The 20,213-nt window shown below is 45.2% G+C and overlaps 1 protein-coding gene across 1 annotated transcript in view; it reads right to left on the reverse strand.

Annotated features, from left to right (window-relative positions):
* HACD3 (3-hydroxyacyl-CoA dehydratase 3) overlaps positions 1–20,213 on the reverse strand; it is a 213,139-nt gene that overhangs the window by 158,314 nt on the left and 34,612 nt on the right. Inside the window, exons 2-3 of the mRNA XM_078683068.1 lie at positions 13,312–13,354; positions 2,606–2,679 (exon numbers count right to left, since the gene is read on the reverse strand). Coding sequence (XP_078539194.1) covers positions 2,606–2,679; positions 13,312–13,354 — 117 coding nt within the window. The remainder of the gene's footprint in view (positions 1–2,605; positions 2,680–13,311; positions 13,355–20,213) is intronic.

Raw genomic sequence — 20,213 nt, forward strand, 5'->3', positions numbered from 1 at the left:
AACTGAACTCCAGCCATTAATGCTGACACTGTTCGTGCCCCTCGCGTTCTATTTAAGAGAAACTAAAGTGGGACTACTGTTTGGCTGGTCGCAAGCGCCATCTTGGAATGGGGCTCGTCCTACTCTATAACGTACCTAACCACCCTAAAAATGTAAAGGAGTACACTTATGATGTAACTTGAGTTCTATGTGTATCATGTTCATAGATTTTGACTTAACGAATACCTTCCTAAGGCAATTAGTCTAGGACCATTGTTTTCTATACCGATTAAAATATATCAAACACAAGAAGATGGACCGAGCACTGAAAACTTTCAGGCACTCACCCCAGTCACAGATCTGGGTTGAATCCATCATCATTCTTTAGCTCACTTCGCCACCCCATTTAAGACCCAGCCGTATGCAAATCAGTCTTGGCCCTGTTCCTCATTGGAACAGTCCAGCCCGAATTGCCAAACCAGGTCTTCCCTGTACCGGGAACCAGCATCCTGGGACCGGTTTCGGGGTAAAACCCCTCATCAGCCATGTAAGTTTGAATCCAGTGGCAAAGTGAGCAAGGGACCCACGTCTGGGCATACCCGCCAACTTCGGGCAAACCAAGCAAACACAAGGAGACACAGTAACTCAGGTCCATTAAGGTGGACATCTCGAATCGTACATATAGTTCAGAAACATAATGCCCTTCATTTATGTTTCTACGATTTCCCTCACCAGTTGTAATCACTAAAATAGGCAATGAAAAATGGATGCCTTTGTTGTAGGCTCTCCATAATATATATCTTCTCAGGTCAATTAGGAAAATCAGTTGTTTGCCTAATTAGAACAATAAGCTGACAGACAAATTTCCCTATTGTAAACATACTTTGATGAGATAAAGTTACAGGTACAGCTGTTTCATTATGTTTGGAAATATATTTTCAGTCTTCTTTGATGTCGTCTGATTCATATACAGACCCAGAACAGGACAGATAGTCTCTTACAATGCTCCTAATGTGGGGAACGACCTCCCACTATACATTAGAGCCTCCTCCTGCTTTTATAAATTCCATAAGAAGCTGAAGAATTATTTATACTGCACACTTACCTGTTTGTAACATGGCGCCCCTCAGGGGCAGGGTGCCATATTAGAAAGAATGCCTTGCCACCAGGGCAGCCATGAACTTGCGCTGTCCTCAGGGTAGCGCATTCACGTGAAATACAGAGCAGCTGTTTGAAACTGCTTTGTGTTTCACTGTGCAGGTGGCAACGTGCCTGCACTTTAAAGAGGGACGAGAGATCCCCTTGCAGGTGGGTGCAGTGAGTGACCCCCCTGCATGGGGATGTCTGTGAGGTTCATAGGAGCCCCTTTCTCCCCTTCACAGGGCTGCCTTCAGAGGACACACTTTTAGTGTGCCACCTTTTAGTGTCAATAATAGCACTGGCACTACATGTGCGCCAGTGCTATCAGTATTACAGAATGGACGCACAAGCGTTTGCAGTCCCTTCTGTAATACTACTGTGCCTTGGGGGCACACTAAGTGGGCAGACACACCAATTGTGCCCTCAGGGCACAATTCCTAATTTAGCCTCTTGCTTTTCAACTGGCTAAACTAACATAGGCAGGGCCAGGCACACACACACACACCTGTTCAGCGCCAAGATATCCTCTCGGTTGATTGAGCACTTCATAACCCACATAAACACACATAACATACCTCAAGGATAAACACATTTTAGGAGAAAATATGCTAACTACTAACTAAACACTAAATATAGCTGTGAAGATTTTATATAGTAAACTTCCAACTTTTCCTGCTTTAAAAAACACGCAGAATTAAAAAATGAGAATGTAGCCTCCTTTTGCAAGAGATAGCACATTGTGAACATTTTAATCCGAACTTTGGAGATCGTAAAAGATTATTATCTAGAGTGTTGCGATTGGTTATATTTTTTACTGAAAAAATTAGTGCACTTTACCAAACTCAGTACCATTTTAGCATCCTCATGGATATATTTCACAGTTTGTTCAAATTGTGATATCAGAAAAACCACAAACCGTGGTCATGTTTATTTGTGATCATAATCCTAATATGAAAAAAAGACATAATTGTGGATATCTTTAATTAATTAAAAACACTGTGTGGGTTATAAATAGGAGTAAGCCTATAATGAAGGGATCAGCGTTGTTCATAGGTTAACACTCAGCATGAAATTGTTAAACTAAATCATAGATGGCATTAGAGCAAGAGCCACGATTCCCACGTCAAGTATAAGCAGTCTCGCTCGCTGCACAAATGCTGAAACTCGTGTGTCTCAACATTAGGTGCACTCATTACTGTAAATAATTCCAGCTGGTCTGGATGAGGAGTGCTTCACTCATGTTACAGCGTTTTCACCCATCACATTGCAGAGTCTTACCTGATTAGCTGGTATTGCCTCTCAAGAACCTGGTATTGCAGAAGAACCTACAATTTTATATTGGATGTTGTCCCAGCATGTCTAAACAAAATTCATGTTAGAGTGCAAAAAGAACGTCTGCAACTAAAAGAATAGACCTCCTACAATGTCCATTAAAAAGTATTATAATGATCCTCTTTAACTTGGTTTGAAAGTAAAACAATCCTACCTGAGGCTTTACAGGTTCAAGAAACTCCAGTTTAAACTCATAGGTATTCTCCCCTTTGGCACCGTGTCCCTGGGCTAAGAGAGGAAAAGAGCAGCATTAAAGTATTCTGTGTGCAGAGATACATTCAACAAATATCACTGCAATTCAATATAATATAATAATAATTAAATAATGCAGGACAAATATTCCAAATCAATCATAACACCATCTCTTCAACCATCTATATTAAGTGCAACACTACCATAAATTCCTCCGAAAAATCAAGAACATTGTCCATGAACCCAAAAAAAAGAAATAAAATTCCCCTTCTGGTGCCTTGTTCCCAACACTGATAGCCACAAATGAAAACTGCCCAAAGAAATCATGATACAAGAAATGGCAGATCTTACAACATGGACGACGTATCTTTTCCCAATTGAGACATAAAAAAACGTTAAAAATTAGATCATTTACATCGCTGTCTGTGTAGATGTTTTGTCACAAAGCAAACAATTTACAGAATACGAAAGTGGCCAGCCTTTAGGAAAGCTGTCCAGTTTAGAACTCCCACTATGGATCTTGCTTAGAGGATGAACTCGGGCAGGTTCCTTACCTAGGTTAACTGGGACCCCACAACACTTCTTTCCACACTAAACTAAAACCATGCAGAACACTTGTTCAGCTTGGAAATATCCTGTCCATATTTTACTTGATCCTTAAAAATCACATCTGATCACTTTTGCCAATTTGAAGCAAATAATAGATTGAATTAAGTATGGAGGTTCCAGCGCTGTGAATGGTACATTGAAATACCTCAGTTAAGGGAATCTATGATAACTATTGAGGCTAAGACAGTCTCCAAGTACTTTGTGACTTTAAGGCAACTGCAGGATAAGTCCAAACCCGCAACCATAACATTAACAGAGCTAACAGTATCCTTTCATCTATGTACTCCAATCCAAACTCGTGGATAGAAAATGAAGGGGACAATTGGTAGGCTCAAAAGCGGTCTGTAGAATATATTTTCCTCCACCTACACAGATTGACATAGCCTTATGCCACCGGCCCATGAATAACATCCAAAACACATTTCATCCTATATAGCTTCACCAACAAGCGAAATTATTTATAGCTTATAATAAAAGCAAAACTATGCACAGACATCACAGTTTGTGTGAATCTTAGCACGTGTGACCAGTCCAAGAAGGACCAATTCATTAACTTGAATATAATTCCCTGGTAGGAGAAAGCCTTCAATCTCTTCAGAGTTATGTTTTTAACATGTTTTGCCTGCTAATTTGTGGTCCACAAAGAGTTAGCAAGTATAATCCCTCTGTGAAACCTATGTATCTCAATCAGTAACTGAGGGTCACTGAAGGCTCTAACTATTAAAACTTTAACATGTGGACGCGCTCCTTCATACTCTCAGGGTGTCTTTAGAGTTCCTCTTTAATGACTAATTTAATTCAATTATGTATATGTAAGGGCGCTAACACACGTCCTTGACACACTCTCCTCAAAGACTGGAAACGTTCATTATATTTCCCTTTTAACCAGATCTAATACTGACAGAGGGGCTTGATGGCATGCCTTTTTATTTGCTAATTAAATCCAGATTGAGATCCACCTTCATCAAAATACCCCCCCCCCCCAAGCTTGGATTTATTTATTTTTTTAATTTTTATTGAAAGTAACAGACATACAATAACAACAAAACTTCACAAGGCAAAAAAAATAGATATAGTACATCATCACGGGTCCATGTGGGCGGAGCTCAAAACAAATCAACATATGACAATCGATGAAAATATGAGGAGGGGCAGGCGAGGGGACAAACAGCCAATGTATCGGAGATAACAAGGGAACGTCAGGTTAGGGGGACAAAGACACTTCGGTAGACAAATCGTGTGGGGGAGTACAGATATTACCCCGATATGCATTCCATTGGGACCAGACATGACCCCATTGCCTGGGACGTCCCCGGGATAGGTATACAGTCTTCTCTCGAAACATGCACCAATCCATGTTCTCCTTCCACGCAGACAGGGTAGGCGGTCTATGTGAACCCCAAAGCTGAGCAATGTCCCTTTTGGCGACCATGTTACCAAGGGCCGCCCACCTAGTCTGCGCGGAATTGTAGTCATTAGGCTCCCAAACATTGAGCAGACAACGCCTGGCTTCGGGCAGCAGGGATACACCCGTAACATTCCTCATGACATCATGCACTCTGGCCCAGAATCGTACCATCTCCGGGCATTCCCACAATATGTGGAGAAAGATGCCAGTCATACCACAGCCACGCTTGCACAACCCATCCACGGAAAATCCCATACGAACCAAACAAGGCCCCGTGACATACACTCTGTGCAGTATCTTCAATTGGACAAATCGCAGTCGGGCAGGGATAGCGACCTCTTTAGGCGAAGACAAAGCCGACTGCCAGTCCTCGTCATCTAACTCCAAGCCGTCATAGCACCATGCGCCCCTAAGGCGAATCAGTAGGTCTGCTCTGTTATTAATAAGCTTTTTATAGATTAAGGAGATCGTACTGTCGGGTACATGTCCATCCAGGATGCGGTCTTCCAACGGGGAGGATTCAGGAATATCGGTGCCCACTGGGAACACCGACAACAAAGCATGACGGACCTGAGCGTACCGGAAGAATTCAGTGCCGCCCAGGTCATATTCCAGACGAAGCGCGTCAAAGGACTTGACCGTCCCCTTCGACCACAAGTCACCAACCTTGCTTATGCCAATCATGTCCCATTTATCAAACCCTTTCGTCCGCCACAGAGAACCCAAGCATTTCGAATCGTACAGGGGGGTGGCTCGAGTAAATCTACCACTCCAGCCCAAGGCCGCAGTCGCATCACGCCACACTCTCACAGCAATCTTAGTGGGACCGGTCAGTGCTCCACGGCGAACACCAGAGTACAGTGCTCTACTGAAAGACACTCCCAGAAGGATAAGCCTATCCATGGAAAAAGCCGGGGCAGGGCCCGGAGCGTAGGTCGCATGGTTGATTGCGCTGAGCTGGGACGCCCAATAATAACGTCTGATGTCTGGGAGGGCTATGCCACCATCAAACCATGGAAGCGTGAGCTTGGAGAGGGCGATACGAGCACGTCCATCCCAGACAAGTTGCCTCTGCAAATTTTCACGGAAGTAGCTGGAGGGAATAGGATCGAAGGAGTTCTGTAGCGCGTACAAGAAACGGGGCAAATACATCATTTTAAAGAGCGCCGCTCTGCCAAGGGGCGACAGTGGCAACCTACGCCAGCGAGCTACATCAAGTTTAAGCCGCTGAAGAGGGGGCAACAGATTAAGATCATAACGGGATCCAAGGAAATATAAATCCCCAAGTACTTAAAACCGGTCCTCGCCACCTGGATTGGAAATCTACGCGGCAACGGAGGAATATCTCCTGCCAAAACGTAGACGCAGGATTTAGCCCAATTGATAACGAGACCGGCGTTCTTGCCGAAGGAAGCAAGCACGTCGAAAAGCACGTTGAGGGATTTCCGCGGCGACGTAAGATATAGGAGGATATCGTCTGCGTACAAGGAGACGCGATCCTCGAAATCAGGGGACCATCGAATGCCCCGCATGGACGGTTCCCAACGGAGCCATTCCGCCAGCGGTTCAAGAGCGAGAGCAAAGAGTAATGGAGACAACGGACAGCCCTGCCAGGTACCCCGTCCAAGCTCAAAGACGCTAGAGACTCGTCCGTTAACCACTACCTGGGCTAGGGGAGTCTCATAAAGGAGCTTCACCCAAGCTACGAAGCCCGGTCCAAACCCGAATTTCGAGAGGGCCGCCCACAGGTAGGGCCATTCGATCGTGTCGAAGGCCATGGTAGCGTCGAGAGAGACCAAAATGGCTGGTTCCGTAACCGCCCCAACTCTCGCGAGAACTCCGTGGAGTCTACGCAGGTTTAATGCAGTGTTGCGGTGCGGGATAAAGCCGGACTGATCCGGATGGATCAGGTCTCCGATCACAGTGACCAATCGGTTGTCTTTGCCAATATCTTGGGTTCGGCGTTGAGCAAAGAGATAGGCCTGTAGGAGGTACAGCGGTCCCGAGGCTTACCCTCTTTAGGAACAACAACAATGGTGGCAAGCCGTTGGTCCAAAGGAAGGGATCCCGACTCCCGGGCCTCTAGAAACATGTCCCTTAAATCAGGCACAATTTTGTCGGGCCGTAGCTTGTATAGCTCGATAGGCAAACCATTGGGGCCTAGCGCCTTACCCGAACGAAGCGAACGGATCGCCACTGCGATCTCATCCACAGTAAACGGGGAATCTAAGAGGTCCCTGTCTAAATCAGAAAGGCGAGGCAAAGCGATATCCCGCAACAATAAATGAGAGTCTTCCTCGTCTCGATCACAGATTGAGGTGTACACAGTCTCAAAGTGGTCCGCGAAGCACTGAACGATCCCAACAGGGTCCGTGACACACTCACCAAGAGCCTCTCCAACACTGGTACAACACGATTCACTCTCTCCTTCTTATCCAACCAAGCCAACAACTTGCCCGCTTTATCACCAACGTCATACAATCGCCCATGCTGCTCCCTGTACATCACTTTCGCTGCATCCGTAACAAGAGCCTTGTAGTCCGCCTGTTTCAAAGCAAGGGAGTGCAACTTTACGCTAGATACACCAAGACTGAGATCATCCTCCAAGATAGCAATCTCAGATTCCACCCGCACCACCTCCGCAGTAGCAGCCTTCTTCGCAGCAGCAATCAGGGAGAAGGACTGCCCACGGATCACAGTTTAAAGGCCTCCCACAACGAGACAGACGAGGAGACAGACCCCACATTTTCGTCAAAGTAATTCTCAATGGCTTTAACAAGGCTGGAACGAATCAGGGGGTCATGAAGATACCAAGGGTTAATCGGAGCCACTCTACCCTCGATCCCCACACCAACCTCAAAGCGGAGCCACAATGGGGAGTGATCCGAGATTCCCCTAGGAAGCAGACGAAGTTCCCTGATAGCGGTGGACTGAACTGCGGGCAATAAAAAATAGTCAAGCCTGGACATACTGCCATGGGCCTAAGAGTGGAAAGTGTATTGTAACTGCGTGGGGTGCAGCAACCTCCAAGCATCAACAAGCCCAAAGGTCTCTAACAAGTCGCTAAGCCACATGTGCGCCCTAGGCAGGTCTCTAGGTGGATGTTGGTCCAAAGCGCCAGAGACAACAGAATTAAAGTCCCCCCCCCATGATTAGAAGCCCTTCAGGAAGACCCAAAAGGACACCACACAAGTCAGCGAAGGTTAAGATCTGTAGGCCAGGGGGAACATAGACCGAAAGTAGGGACAAGGTCTTCCCCTCCCACCTCCCAGTGAGCACGGCGTAGCGCCCCCTATCATCAAGCTTGATCTCGTCAACAGCAAAAGGGAGGGAAGACCGAAGAAGGATGCCAGCCCCCCTAGACCCAGAAGTAAACCCCGCGTGGGCCACTAGGCGGTAACCACGTCGATTAAGAGCCTGACAAGCATTACCTATTAAATGGGTCTCTTGCAAGAGGACTATATCGGGGGAATGCCGCCTAAGGTACCTCAAAACAATACCCCGTTTAATCCTATCTCCCAAACCATTGACGTTCCAGGATAAAAGTCTCAACTCACCACCCCCCATCCCCAATGCGTGAAAGGAGCAAGACCCACATAGAACACAACAATCAATACGATTCCTCGTGAAGAAACAAAAACACACAAACACCCCTCCCCACCCCCAAACTCACCCATGACAAACCCCCCACCCTGCACCCCTGCATAAGACTAAGAAGCCACCCCAACGTGCAGTGTGCCTGTCGCCCCATAGTTAAACTAAACTACGCTAAGAACCCAGGAGGAGGAAGAGTCCCCGTTCACCCCCCGCCACCCCCGGGCCGATCAAGGTCCAATAAGTTCCAAGGACAAACTCAGCTGATACAGCAGACAAAAGTCCAGATGACTGGGTCCACCGACGAGGTCATCACTCGGCCGCACCTCCATCAGCGCCGCCAGGTGTCCGGAGCGATCCCGACCCTCAGGCAGTGTATCAAGCCAGTCACTGACATCACCAGGGCGGTCAAAAAAGAAAGTACGTTCCCGAAACACAATCCTCAGCCTGGTAGGAAACAGTAAGGAGTACTTCAAGCCCAAGTCTCGCAACCGCCTCTTGACACCTTGAAATCCAAGTCTCTGCTTCTGGACAAGAGGCGAATAGTCAGGGTAAAAAGAAATGGAGGCATTCTCAAATTTCACCGGTCCTTTGTCCCGGGAAGATTGCAGCACTGCGTCCCGATCACGAAAATGGAACAGCCTCGCGATGATGGGCCTCGGAGGGGCACCTAGCTTAGCCTTCCCGCCGGGAACACGATGAGCACGTTCCACCGCAAAGAATTTACTAAGTCCCGCGGGGGCCAAGTGGTTGGATATCAGGTCTTCAACCAGGAGATCAACCCCCTCGGTCTCGGAGTCCTCCGGAACACCAATAAGGCGTACATTATTGCGGCGGGCCCTATTTTCGTAATCCTCAAGACGGCGAGCCATGAGGTCGTGTGAGGACCGAAGGTTACCAAGTTCCGCTTGGGCATCCGAGACATCGGTGACCAAACTAGATGTCTTCAGGCTCAACGATTCCACTCTTTCTTTAGTTTTCGAAAGATCCGCTCTAATCAGCGTGATATCGATGGCCACCGTGTCGATCTTAGTCGCCAAGGGCTCATATTGTTGCCCCATAGAGGCCTGCATGGCGGCAATGGCTCCCATAACATCCTTCAATGACGGGTCCGAGGCCTCTGGAAAGAGGGTCTTAGAAGTGTCAGAGACACGGCTCACAGCGCCGGGCGATCCCTTGGCATGTGCGTAGTGATCCATGGTGTTGGTCTGCTGTTGACCGCCCCGTAGAGGAGCCTTAGTCTTCCGCTTCTCGGGAGGCAGGCCAGTGGCCATCTTGGAAAAGGGACCCCGAAGGGGTCCCTGCGACCTGGTGAAAATGGCCGGGTGGAAATGTCCGAAGAATCAATAAGACCAAGTCCAGACTTTGCAGACAAAAGTAGACAGAGCCGTGAGCAGGCGGCCAGGGAACCCCACACAGGAGAGAGAGCAACGGGCCAGTCGTGAATAAGAAGAAGCCGCGCCCCTGCCAGTCGAGCCAGGAAACCGAAACTGAAACTCAGGAGGGGCCGACCCTGCGGGGACCCTTGTGGCCGTTGTTGATCAACTGCTCCACGGCCCGTTTCAAATCCGAACCCCCGGTCCGCCTCGGGGTGGGCCTCAGAATGTAGAAACGGAGTAAAAGTGGACCCCGAAGTCCAATTTCGATTTTGCAAAGAGTTCGATGATCAGCAAGGATTAGCGAACAAAAGCCCATCGATAAAATCAGAATGTAGCCAGGATAATCATGAGGGGCGGCACGGGTCCGGGGAGCTCTGTGCTCACGCGACCATCTTGGATGCCCGCGTAGCTCCTCCAAGCTTGGATTTATTGATGCAATGAAATGCCATGATAGAATTATTAAAATGTAGATGCACTGCGTCTTTCGCAACATACAACCAAAGCCACAAAATCAAACAGTGATTCACTGTACTTACACAATGTTTAAAGCCGTACTGAGTTTTAGAAGTACACCTTAATCCATATGCCATTCCTAGACCCAATTAATTAGAATCTTCCCTATTGCTTTCACAGAAGAGCCTATAAAGGAAGAGTCTCTAAAGGAAATTGGGTGATAGCACTTAGAGTTTTCTGTTACTCTTTTTGATTTCCCGCTGGTCGAGATTTCATTGGTGTGCGTCAAATGCTTTTTGTTTGAGGAAAGTCAGAGGGTGAAAAAACCTAAACATTCCAGTTTTTGAATTGTACTATTGTTTTTTTTTTTTTTAGAAGAAGCGGCCAATGACTGTTATTTTATTTGCATAGAATTGCACCATTGAAGCTTTGTGTGTTCACGAAGTAACTGTAAAGGAGGGTGAGTCGCTGCAAGGAGCAGGTTGTTACGTCAATATTTGCCATGCTGGTATTGGTCAGTTGGTGTGAAACGCTGTGCTGAGACTGGCTGAGCTGTGTGAAGAGATGCACTGCTATCAGTTGGTTGGCGTACATAGTGTGTAGATTGGGAAAAGGGCTTACTGAAATCTGACGGATACAGAACAGCATCAAATCATTGAAGGTTTATATTTCATGCTGTGCAATAGTTCTATTAAATTTGAAAACATTTAATTTTTCAAACCAATTAAAGGTATAAGAGGTGATGTGACTACTGGTGTTCGAGAAGGTGAAGAGAGACCCTCTGAGGGTATGAATTGAGAAAGAAGGTGCTCTGAGTTTTCAAAGATGGGTAACTTTCGTACTTAGAATATTTGACAGATGGAGAGAGACTCTTTGTGTAATGAAGCCAGCTCCTAGACCTACAAAATTTGAAGCCTTAAATGCTTAGGGGGAAAATGTCTCGAGATAGAGAGCGAGAGTAATACCAGAGATGGACAAAAGCGAGCTGTGAAACATTCTGCAGACGGTGTATGGGATGAAAGACAACATAGGTGGAAAAAAGTGGCAGTGCAAGGAACCAGATTATATCCTATTACAAATGAGAAATCAGAAAAACACGAGAAACATATGAAGGCTAAGGCCAAAGGGGAAAAGGAAAAATCTGATACTGATCCAGATTCAGCAGATGACATTTTGGCCGAATTATTTGATGCACATCTATTGCCGTATGTGGGTCCTGTGACGGATCCTGAAAGAATGACAACTTTGCTTCTTAATGGTACTCGCTTTGCAGAAACTCCAGGAGGGCAGGAGCACAACACTTGTCAGACGGGGGTCATGCACTACAGTGAAATAAAACTGGGGACCTGGCCTCCTCCAGTGTGACACCCCAGGGAGTGACTGTAGGGCTCAGGGATCTTGGTGCCAAGTAACCTATTTAGATATGGTGCTGTATGTTTCCCTGTAGAAGTTGATCTAAAAGTCATGTAGGTCATTACTCCCTGGCAAAGCAGACCCAAATATCCTCCACTTCCATGAAAGCTAAGTGCAAAGGGAGAAACACAGGCTAGAAAGAGCAAAGTGGACGCTGGGGGGGGTGTAATCAATATGGAGGTAGCAGAATCAAAGAGGACAGGTTTGGGGGAAGTAAAAGAAGGGGGAAGAGACAGAGGGTGTGGGTGGAAGTGAATCAACACAGAGGGCACAAGAAGGAAGCAAACTAACGGTTAGAAAAGGGGTAAAAAAAAGCAAATGGGCAAGAGAGAAGCACGAGCAGGCAGGGAGAAGCACATAGGCAAAAGAAACAGTGCAACAGTGAAATTGGGGATGGGCAGAAGGACACTAGTGAGACAGCTGGAAAAACATATGCACTCTCTCTTTTCTGCTTACACAAAAAGTACGCAGGTAATGCTCTATGCTTGTGAGGAGGGGCTAACACACAAAAGTAAGGAAAGCTCTTGCAAGTTAACAAATAAGGAGCAAGCAAATGAGAGTGACAATGAAGCCAACCAATGGTAGGCACTCTACGCTTACTGTAAATTAACAAGAAGTCTTGCAACAGACAGTGCATGTGCTATCTGGTAGGAGGGATCCAAAAAGCACACAGTCTGTTGCCCAATAGATTTGAAAAATAATAACTATATACAAGAGAACTTATTTGGCAGACAGTTTTTACAGGTATTTTTGTAGAACTCAGTAGTCCGCTTTCTCTGTGTGTACAAGCCATGTGTGGGGCCAGAAGGCAAATCCCAACTTTAAAAATATGTAACTATGGTTAAATACTAAACATTTTTGTGTGGAGTGCTCCAAAGCATGCCATAAATGTACAATAAAGAAATACCCACATAAACAACCTTGGGTAATCAATACTACAGTACTATGACAAGGCTAAAAATCTCCTTCATCTGCCAGCGGAACGATTATTATTATAGCACTGTACCCTACCTACTCGATATGGTAACAAATAGTATAGTGACAATGGCACATCAAGAACTAGCCACATAATTATGGTAGCAAAACTACTGTGGCTGGATCTTTAAATCAATGCTAATTTATTGATTATGATAACAAATAAGGATACTAATGAGCAGCTATTCTATCAAATAAACCTGATGTACTAACAAATATTACTGTGCAAGGTGCACCAACCGTGTTATTATAATGCCTAACATCACTGTTCAGAAAGTGTGTCAGTTTAAACCACCTTAAAGGTTACTGTAAAAAAAAAAAAAAAAATAGGATCACACCAGAGTGATATCAAATAATATCTAATGTTACCCAGTTTGGTAACACTTTAGTGGCAGGGGGCAAGCCAGTAATGGAAAATAATCAATTACGATATAGACTACTGTAGGATCGCAGTACGATAGGCCATGTTAGGCAGTTCAGCAGCTATGGGAAACGCCAATGTGCTGGTAAATGGGCAGGTGCAGCTTACTTTACTGGGCATAGCTACAAACACTGTTCTGCCCGCATACTTGAGTTAGTGCATTCTGCATCTTTGCTAGCAACAAATAAAAGATCAGTTCACAGTTTTACACTGCTGCTAGCAGATTAGCCTTAGCTCACAGGTATTAAAAACAAAGAAGCCGAATGATTTTCTTGCCCAGATCATAACCAAACTTCATCATCATTGTGGATAATCCGCAGTGGGTATTGTGGATCCCAGTATTAGATCGGCATGCACTATTCCTCACAACACAATCTCCTTACGGATGAAATATGGTACAGCACAGCGATACCAACCTTTAAAATGCAGGGCATTGTCTTTAATGCTGATATCTGGATTCTGCAAGATAAGAAAAGTAATAATATGAGTTCCTTGTAGAAAAAAAGAAGAAAAATGTCCCAAAAAAATCTTCCTCACATTATCCTCTTCCCTCCCATACCCATATTTCTGTCACCTAACCATAAATGTCACATTTCTTCTAGGATTCTTGGAAGGTAATTGCTGGTACACACTCCCAATATACCACTGCTGCATCACTATCAACAGTTTCCAATGCTCCAGGTTAAATTTCCAGCAATATCACAAAAACTGTAAAAACATCTCTGTGGCAGAAGAAGTGGTCCGATGGTTGATCGAAATGCAACAGAGCGAAGTAGACATTTATTTGGCCACCATTTCATAAGTATTTAGTTACATATGATACTTTGCCACACGGTTTCTTGAAGAGCAGCACACAATTTGAACTGACAGTGCTTTAGGAACTCTGCACTATGATGTGACAAATTTGCATTCTCTCCAGAAACATTACCTATCGTTTCCTAAAACCCATTCTCCACCATTCTTTATAGCCTAATTCTCTAGCTGAAAACCCATGACAAAATCCTGTAAGTGCATTAAGGGTTGACGATAATCATTGGGAATGCACTTTTCTACTAATGCCCCATTTACTTACTACAATACTACAAAGTTAGTACAGTATGGTGTTGTGCCGCGCAAAAAAATGCAACACTGAGTAGACACATACATAAGCTGAAATCTAAACAGCGAAAAATACAATATTGATGATACTGTTAATTTTTCCAAAGTGCGAAAGATTAACTTGCTATGGTCATTTCTAAACCTCACCTTGTCATGCAAACAAGGTGAAACTTCCTGCAATACTAGAGCGGTCTCCCATAGTAGCACAAGCAAACTGATGGCAACTTTAGGGGACTTTGTTACTATCAGGGTGAACTGCACATATAAAAATCCTTGCTTCACGATGAATCAACTATCACCCATGACACCTAGAGGAGGGTGTTGCTGATCCTGAGACAAGGCACTTGAGAAATTACCTAAAAGAAGTCCTGCTCCGATCACATAATTGGTCAATTGAAGAAGATAGCGTGATCACATGAGCTCAGCTAGAACATTCTCAACAGTTTGGTGGTTCCTGAAACCCATGGGGAGTCATAACAAGAAGTGTCTATAATGTTCTAGAATAACCACGGTGTGATATACAATAATAAAAACATTGCCTTGGTGGTTCAACTAGCATAACGTGCGGTGTAGGCAGTATTACATTACTTCATCAGCAAACCTTCTCACAAGGACAGTTTGTAGTTTGAGGGCAGTAGTTGAAGAGACTTAAAGAAACCAGGATGTCTAGAACTCACCATCAGCCCCTATTTACCCTGCCCACATAGGGGCTTTTAACCCATCCTCTCCAATAAATAATTTCTCCATAACAGAGCCTCACTTTGTCTTTCAGTAGTGATGGGATAGAGACCACAAAATGGGCACGGCTATCTTTGTAGACAAGATACTCTGAATGCTGGTAAATGCGTTGCTCCAATTCTTGTTAAGAGATTCAAAAATTCCAACCTCTCCCTTTCCGTCTCTACAACTATGATTTAGGCCCAAAGGTTTCTGGCTTATAGTGAATGGAGTTGAAGTGAAGACTGGCCATGTAACCTGGAATATCAACTAAAAAAATAAACATAAAAGTGTCTCTGGAAATAAATATTTGGAAGCCACCACTGAAACAAACACATGACATAGGGCATTATTTAGAGTTTAGCAACCAGGATATTTTGTTCGAAAAATGGTGAATATCCAAACCACCGTATCACAGGTGCCATAACCTTAGATGCATTTATAATACTGCAGACGGGACATCTGCGACGTTAGTGATGGAGTATTGCATCCGCAAAACTCTAAATAAGGCCCATAGTATCCCTGATGAGTTGAATCAAGCAAACAGATATGTCTTTTTATTAGACATTGGGCGTTGCAATAAGGAATGAGTAAACAGATACAGTGTCCTAATGTTCACATGAAAAAAACAATTTAAAAAAGTGGGGAAATACATATGTGGTCATGGACCACTCACTGTGATTGCCACTTGTAATCATTACGAGTTAAAGAGAATCCCTGCACTGTGAGGACTAAAACATGACTTTCTCAAACACCATCGAAGGGAATTCAAACACATACACTGCTTCCAAGGTAAAGTCCCAATCTATTACACTGAAAGTCTTTTCAGTATTCAAGCTCATCACAGTGAATGAGATCACCTCAAGTAATGCAATGACCACACAAGTTACTGCCAGATGTGTATTTACTAGGTCTGGATGGAATTTGCGTAGGCTACGCAAAGCTCTGCAAAACGGCAAAAAATCTCTGCGAACACCCCGAAATTCCGTGAACACGCGGAATTGCTTGTTCCACCCGTTCGCAATGCTTTTTTGTCCTGCTTGCGAACGCTGTTTACGAGCTCGGCGGGAAATATCTCGCGAACATGCATTTTGAAAGCGCAGGCAAGCAATAAACTCAGGGAATCCTCTGAATTTGTGGCAATTCTGAGTTCTCCACAGAACGCTAAATTACCCAAATTCCAGGTGCGGAACGGGATTTGCCGCCCAGGCCTAGTATTTACGTGTGAATCAGTGGCTTTCTGTATTGAACCCCTTACTCTTTAAAGGATGTCAGAATAGATGGCCAAGTCTTCTCTTATTAACACGTTCTTGTGACGGAAAACCTTCAGGGAGTTTCTGGGTGTTTTGTTTTTAATCTGGAAGTGTTAGAGTTCATTGGGTGAAAGGAATTGTGATGATGGTGGATTTGGTGCTCAGGAATCTGTGGTCTCTGGCGAACAGTTCACAAGTGCTATTTATTGTGGTGTGCACATTCTGGGTAGCAGTCTCTTTTCTCAATCAAGACAAGCGTGTTTGGGGTGTGGTTGACTTGTGGCAGATGACTAAGGTGCTGCAATATTTCTTTTGTTGAAACCATTAGAGAATGATGGGCTGTGCTGGTGTGTCTGTTCTTCTCTGGGACTGCGTGTAGGCGTCTATCACATCAGTGATTGTAGAGCATTTTGAAAAGATGAGCCAGGAAGGAGTGCAATTTGATTTCCGGGAGATTTGGCAGCAGGGTGCTTTTACAGGCAGCAGACATCAAAGAGAGTTGGCTTGTTTTGCTTACTTTAGGACTATATAGAGTGCAACCCACATTATGAAGAGCGGAGTCCTACAGCTAGACCATATGACTGAGGTGGTTATACCAATCCCTTTTAACCCCTATAGGAAAATTATGTCAGGTCAGTGACCTTCAATGAAGAGAGTATCTCTGTATAGGCTATTTTCACAATGGCCTACAGTTTTGCAAAACGTTCCCCCAGGCGGAGAGAGACTCTTGAGAGAGTACCGAATGGCCACGTCAAGCTTGTGTTTGAGTTCAAAAGGGGTCTATATACCCTGTATTGATATTGGAGAGCAAAATAGTGGTATTTTCAGATCAATACAAGCACAATTTTGATAGAAATTCAAAACCTTTTACTACAAACTAAAACACAGATGATTGAGAGCAAAGCAAATGTATTTTCATAACATAAAGAGATTTAGAGAGTGAGCTTACTAACCAGAAGTGAAAGTCTAGCACATAAAAGCATAGATTATTTTCAGAGAATGACAAGCAAATGTGTGCTAAGCATGAATTCAAAAAATTGCCTGATATAAGTGGAGAACACTATTTTTCAGAAAAGGACAAAGGGCCAGATGTAGGTAGGCAAATACCGGTCGGTAACGGCCGAAATTCGGTAATTTCGGCCGTTACCGACCGGTATTTGGAAAATGAGATGTAGGGCCACCTAAAATACGGATTCGGTAATTTTACAGATTCTGTAAAATTACCGATTCTGTAAAATTACCGAATCTGTATTATGAGATGTAGGTAGCACTGTAATCAGTGCTACAGGGCTGTAAGAATTCGTTATTTACCATCAACTAGAAGTTGGTGGTAAATAATGAAAAGCCTTGAAAAAGCATTTTTTTTGCTTTTCAAACGCTGTCATGTTGCAGACATACATGCCCTTAGGGCATGTATGTCTGCAACATGTGCACCCATACACGTTTGAGGGGTGCAACAGGGTGTCAAAGTGACACTCTGCCACCCTTCAATGTTTCCCCCAATTACCGAATCAGTATTTACCGATTCGGTAATTGACATTCATTCCTAAGGGCCTCCAGGCCCATAGGAATGAATGGCAATTACTGAAACGGTAAATACCGATTCGGTAATTACCGAATCTTACCGATTCGGTAATTTAAAAAGAGAAATTACCTACATCCCATTTACCTACTCTTAAATACGGAATCGGTATGATTCGGTATTTAAGAGTAGGTAAATTGAGATTACCTACATCTGGCCCAAAGTGATGTATTCATTTCCAGAATATTTTAAGCGAAGTTTGGAACATGTTATATGGGATTGAGGAGGCATATTGTTACATTATCTCATCATTACAATAGAGCAAGAGGGACATTACTACCAGCTATGGTGAGTATGTTAGGAATCATGTGGGTTTATTTCATTATGAATATTGACCGTTTTTTTGTTACATATTTGTCAGAACATATAATTGATGTCTTAGGCTTGATCATTATTTATAGTCCTAACCTTAGGACAGCACTGCTGTCTGAGGCACGAGATGATCCTTTCTGCCTCCCAAACAGACTTTCAGCTGCACTCCATGAGGGAAAAGAGGCAATATTTGGAAATGAATGGCAAAAATAAATGAAGATGATGACCTTCCTAAAACAAGCATTTACAATGCAATGGTTTCGCCTTTGGAAAAGTTAGAGCTATTGGCATTGTAAATGACAAAATGTGTATTTATGTGTTGGTTTTGAAAACAGATAAATAAATGGCATTGTCATTTACATTGCCATTAGCTTAATCTCTCGCAAATGTGAGACTTATTGTACCCTACGGACGAGCTCAGCAGACAGCAATTACTACCACACACACACCCAGAGCCACACACACACAACCAGAGCCAGCCACACACACCCAGAGCCAGCCACACACACACACACACACACACACACCAAGAGCCACACACACACACCCAGAGCCACACACACACACCCAGAGCCACACACACACACCCAGAGCCATACACACACACACACCCAGAGCCACAAACACACACACACACCCAGAGCCACACACACAAACACACACCCAGAGCCACACACACACACCCAGAGCCACACACACACCCAGAGCCACACACACACCCAGAGCCACACACACACCCAGAGCCACACAAACACACACACAGAGCCACACACACACACATACACACACCCAGAGCCACACACACACACACACCCAGAGCCACACACACACTCAGAGCCACACACACACACACACACCCAGAGCCACACACACACACACACACACACACACACACACACCCAGAGCCACACACACACACACACACCCAGAGCCACACACCCAGAGACACACACCCAGAGACACACACCCAGAGACACACACACAGAGCCACACACACACACCCAGAGCCACACACACACACCCAGAGCCACACACACCCACCCACACACACATCCAGAGCCACACACACCCACCCAGAGCCACACACACCCACCCAGAGCCACACACACACTCAGGGGGCAGGGAAGCAAGCACAGCGAGGGGGCTTTAAAGGAACAGGTGCTGAGTACCTGTGCTTCTATATTGTTAAAGGGAGAGCACCTGCACTTCTCAGTAGCACACACAGACACTTTGGGACAGCGAGTAGCTGCACTTCTCAATAGCACACAGGCCCTCTGGGACAGCGAGCACCTGCACTTCTATAATTCCAATCACTGACAGTCCATGGAGGTTTGGTCCAGAGCATGAAGCCGTCCGTCTGAACCGTCCATGTGGCGGCCCCTCCACGGTGACTCGGTGCTGATGAATAGCGCCCCGAGGCCGCCAGACCTCATTGACTCAGTGCTCACTCGGGGTGTAACTTTTGCAACCAGCTGTGATGTCTAGGAAGAGCCCGCCCCCACTTCCTGCTCTGGGACAGAATCTCGATGTATAGAGAGTAATGCGTGTTCTTCACGCGTCTGCTTCCGCCATACATTGAAACACCGCTCCACCGTGCGGTCTGCCATGATGCCTTCACTCGGGACACACAGCAGCCCAGGGCCCGGGCGGGGGCGCGGCGCTTGTTGTAACACACACTATAGTTTAGCTACACCCCCCCCCCTTTCCCCCACACGCGCCGTTGTGCATGCACCCGCACAATGGGCATGTGTTTGCCATTGATGTATGGCCTGGCAGGTCGTGATGTGTTCGAACTTTAAAAACTCCGACCAGCCTCTGGATGAAAGGACTCCTGGAAAGCGGCGCCTCCTCTTTCCTCTACGGTCTTTTGTACGTGGGCAGATTGCGGTGCGACACTCTAGTTACCCACAGGTTGAATTGTGTCATCCTGTGCAATAGATGCGCCGGTCCCAACTTGGGAGTATAGATCTTGGGGACCTTCCCTTTTTTTCTTTGCCCTCTCTTGACATATCACATCAAAACTTTCCAGTAAGGAGTTGAAGTGGATGAACCTTTTTTTTGTAAAGTCTCATGAACATTCTCAAACAGCGCAAAAGTTATTAGCAAATGAAAACATCCATTTCCAATGGAAAACCGGTGCTAACTAGAACTACAAAGTGGCGACTGCCCCTGTGCAATATGTATACATGGGAGAGGGGGGGCGGAGAGAGTGTGAGAGTGAGTGGGTGTGTGTGTGTTTTTAAAAAGCAAGGTCTTTGGGGCTCATCTCTGACAGCTAACAATCTGAACATATAAAAAGAAAAATACAATTGAGGGTGCCCCAGCATTAACTGAGGACGCCTAAAAAATGAAACCT

This window comes from Lissotriton helveticus, chromosome 3_1 (assembly GCF_964261635.1).
Source record: "Lissotriton helveticus chromosome 3_1, aLisHel1.1, whole genome shotgun sequence".
In the NCBI taxonomy this organism is placed as follows: Eukaryota; Metazoa; Chordata; class Amphibia; order Caudata; family Salamandridae; genus Lissotriton; species Lissotriton helveticus.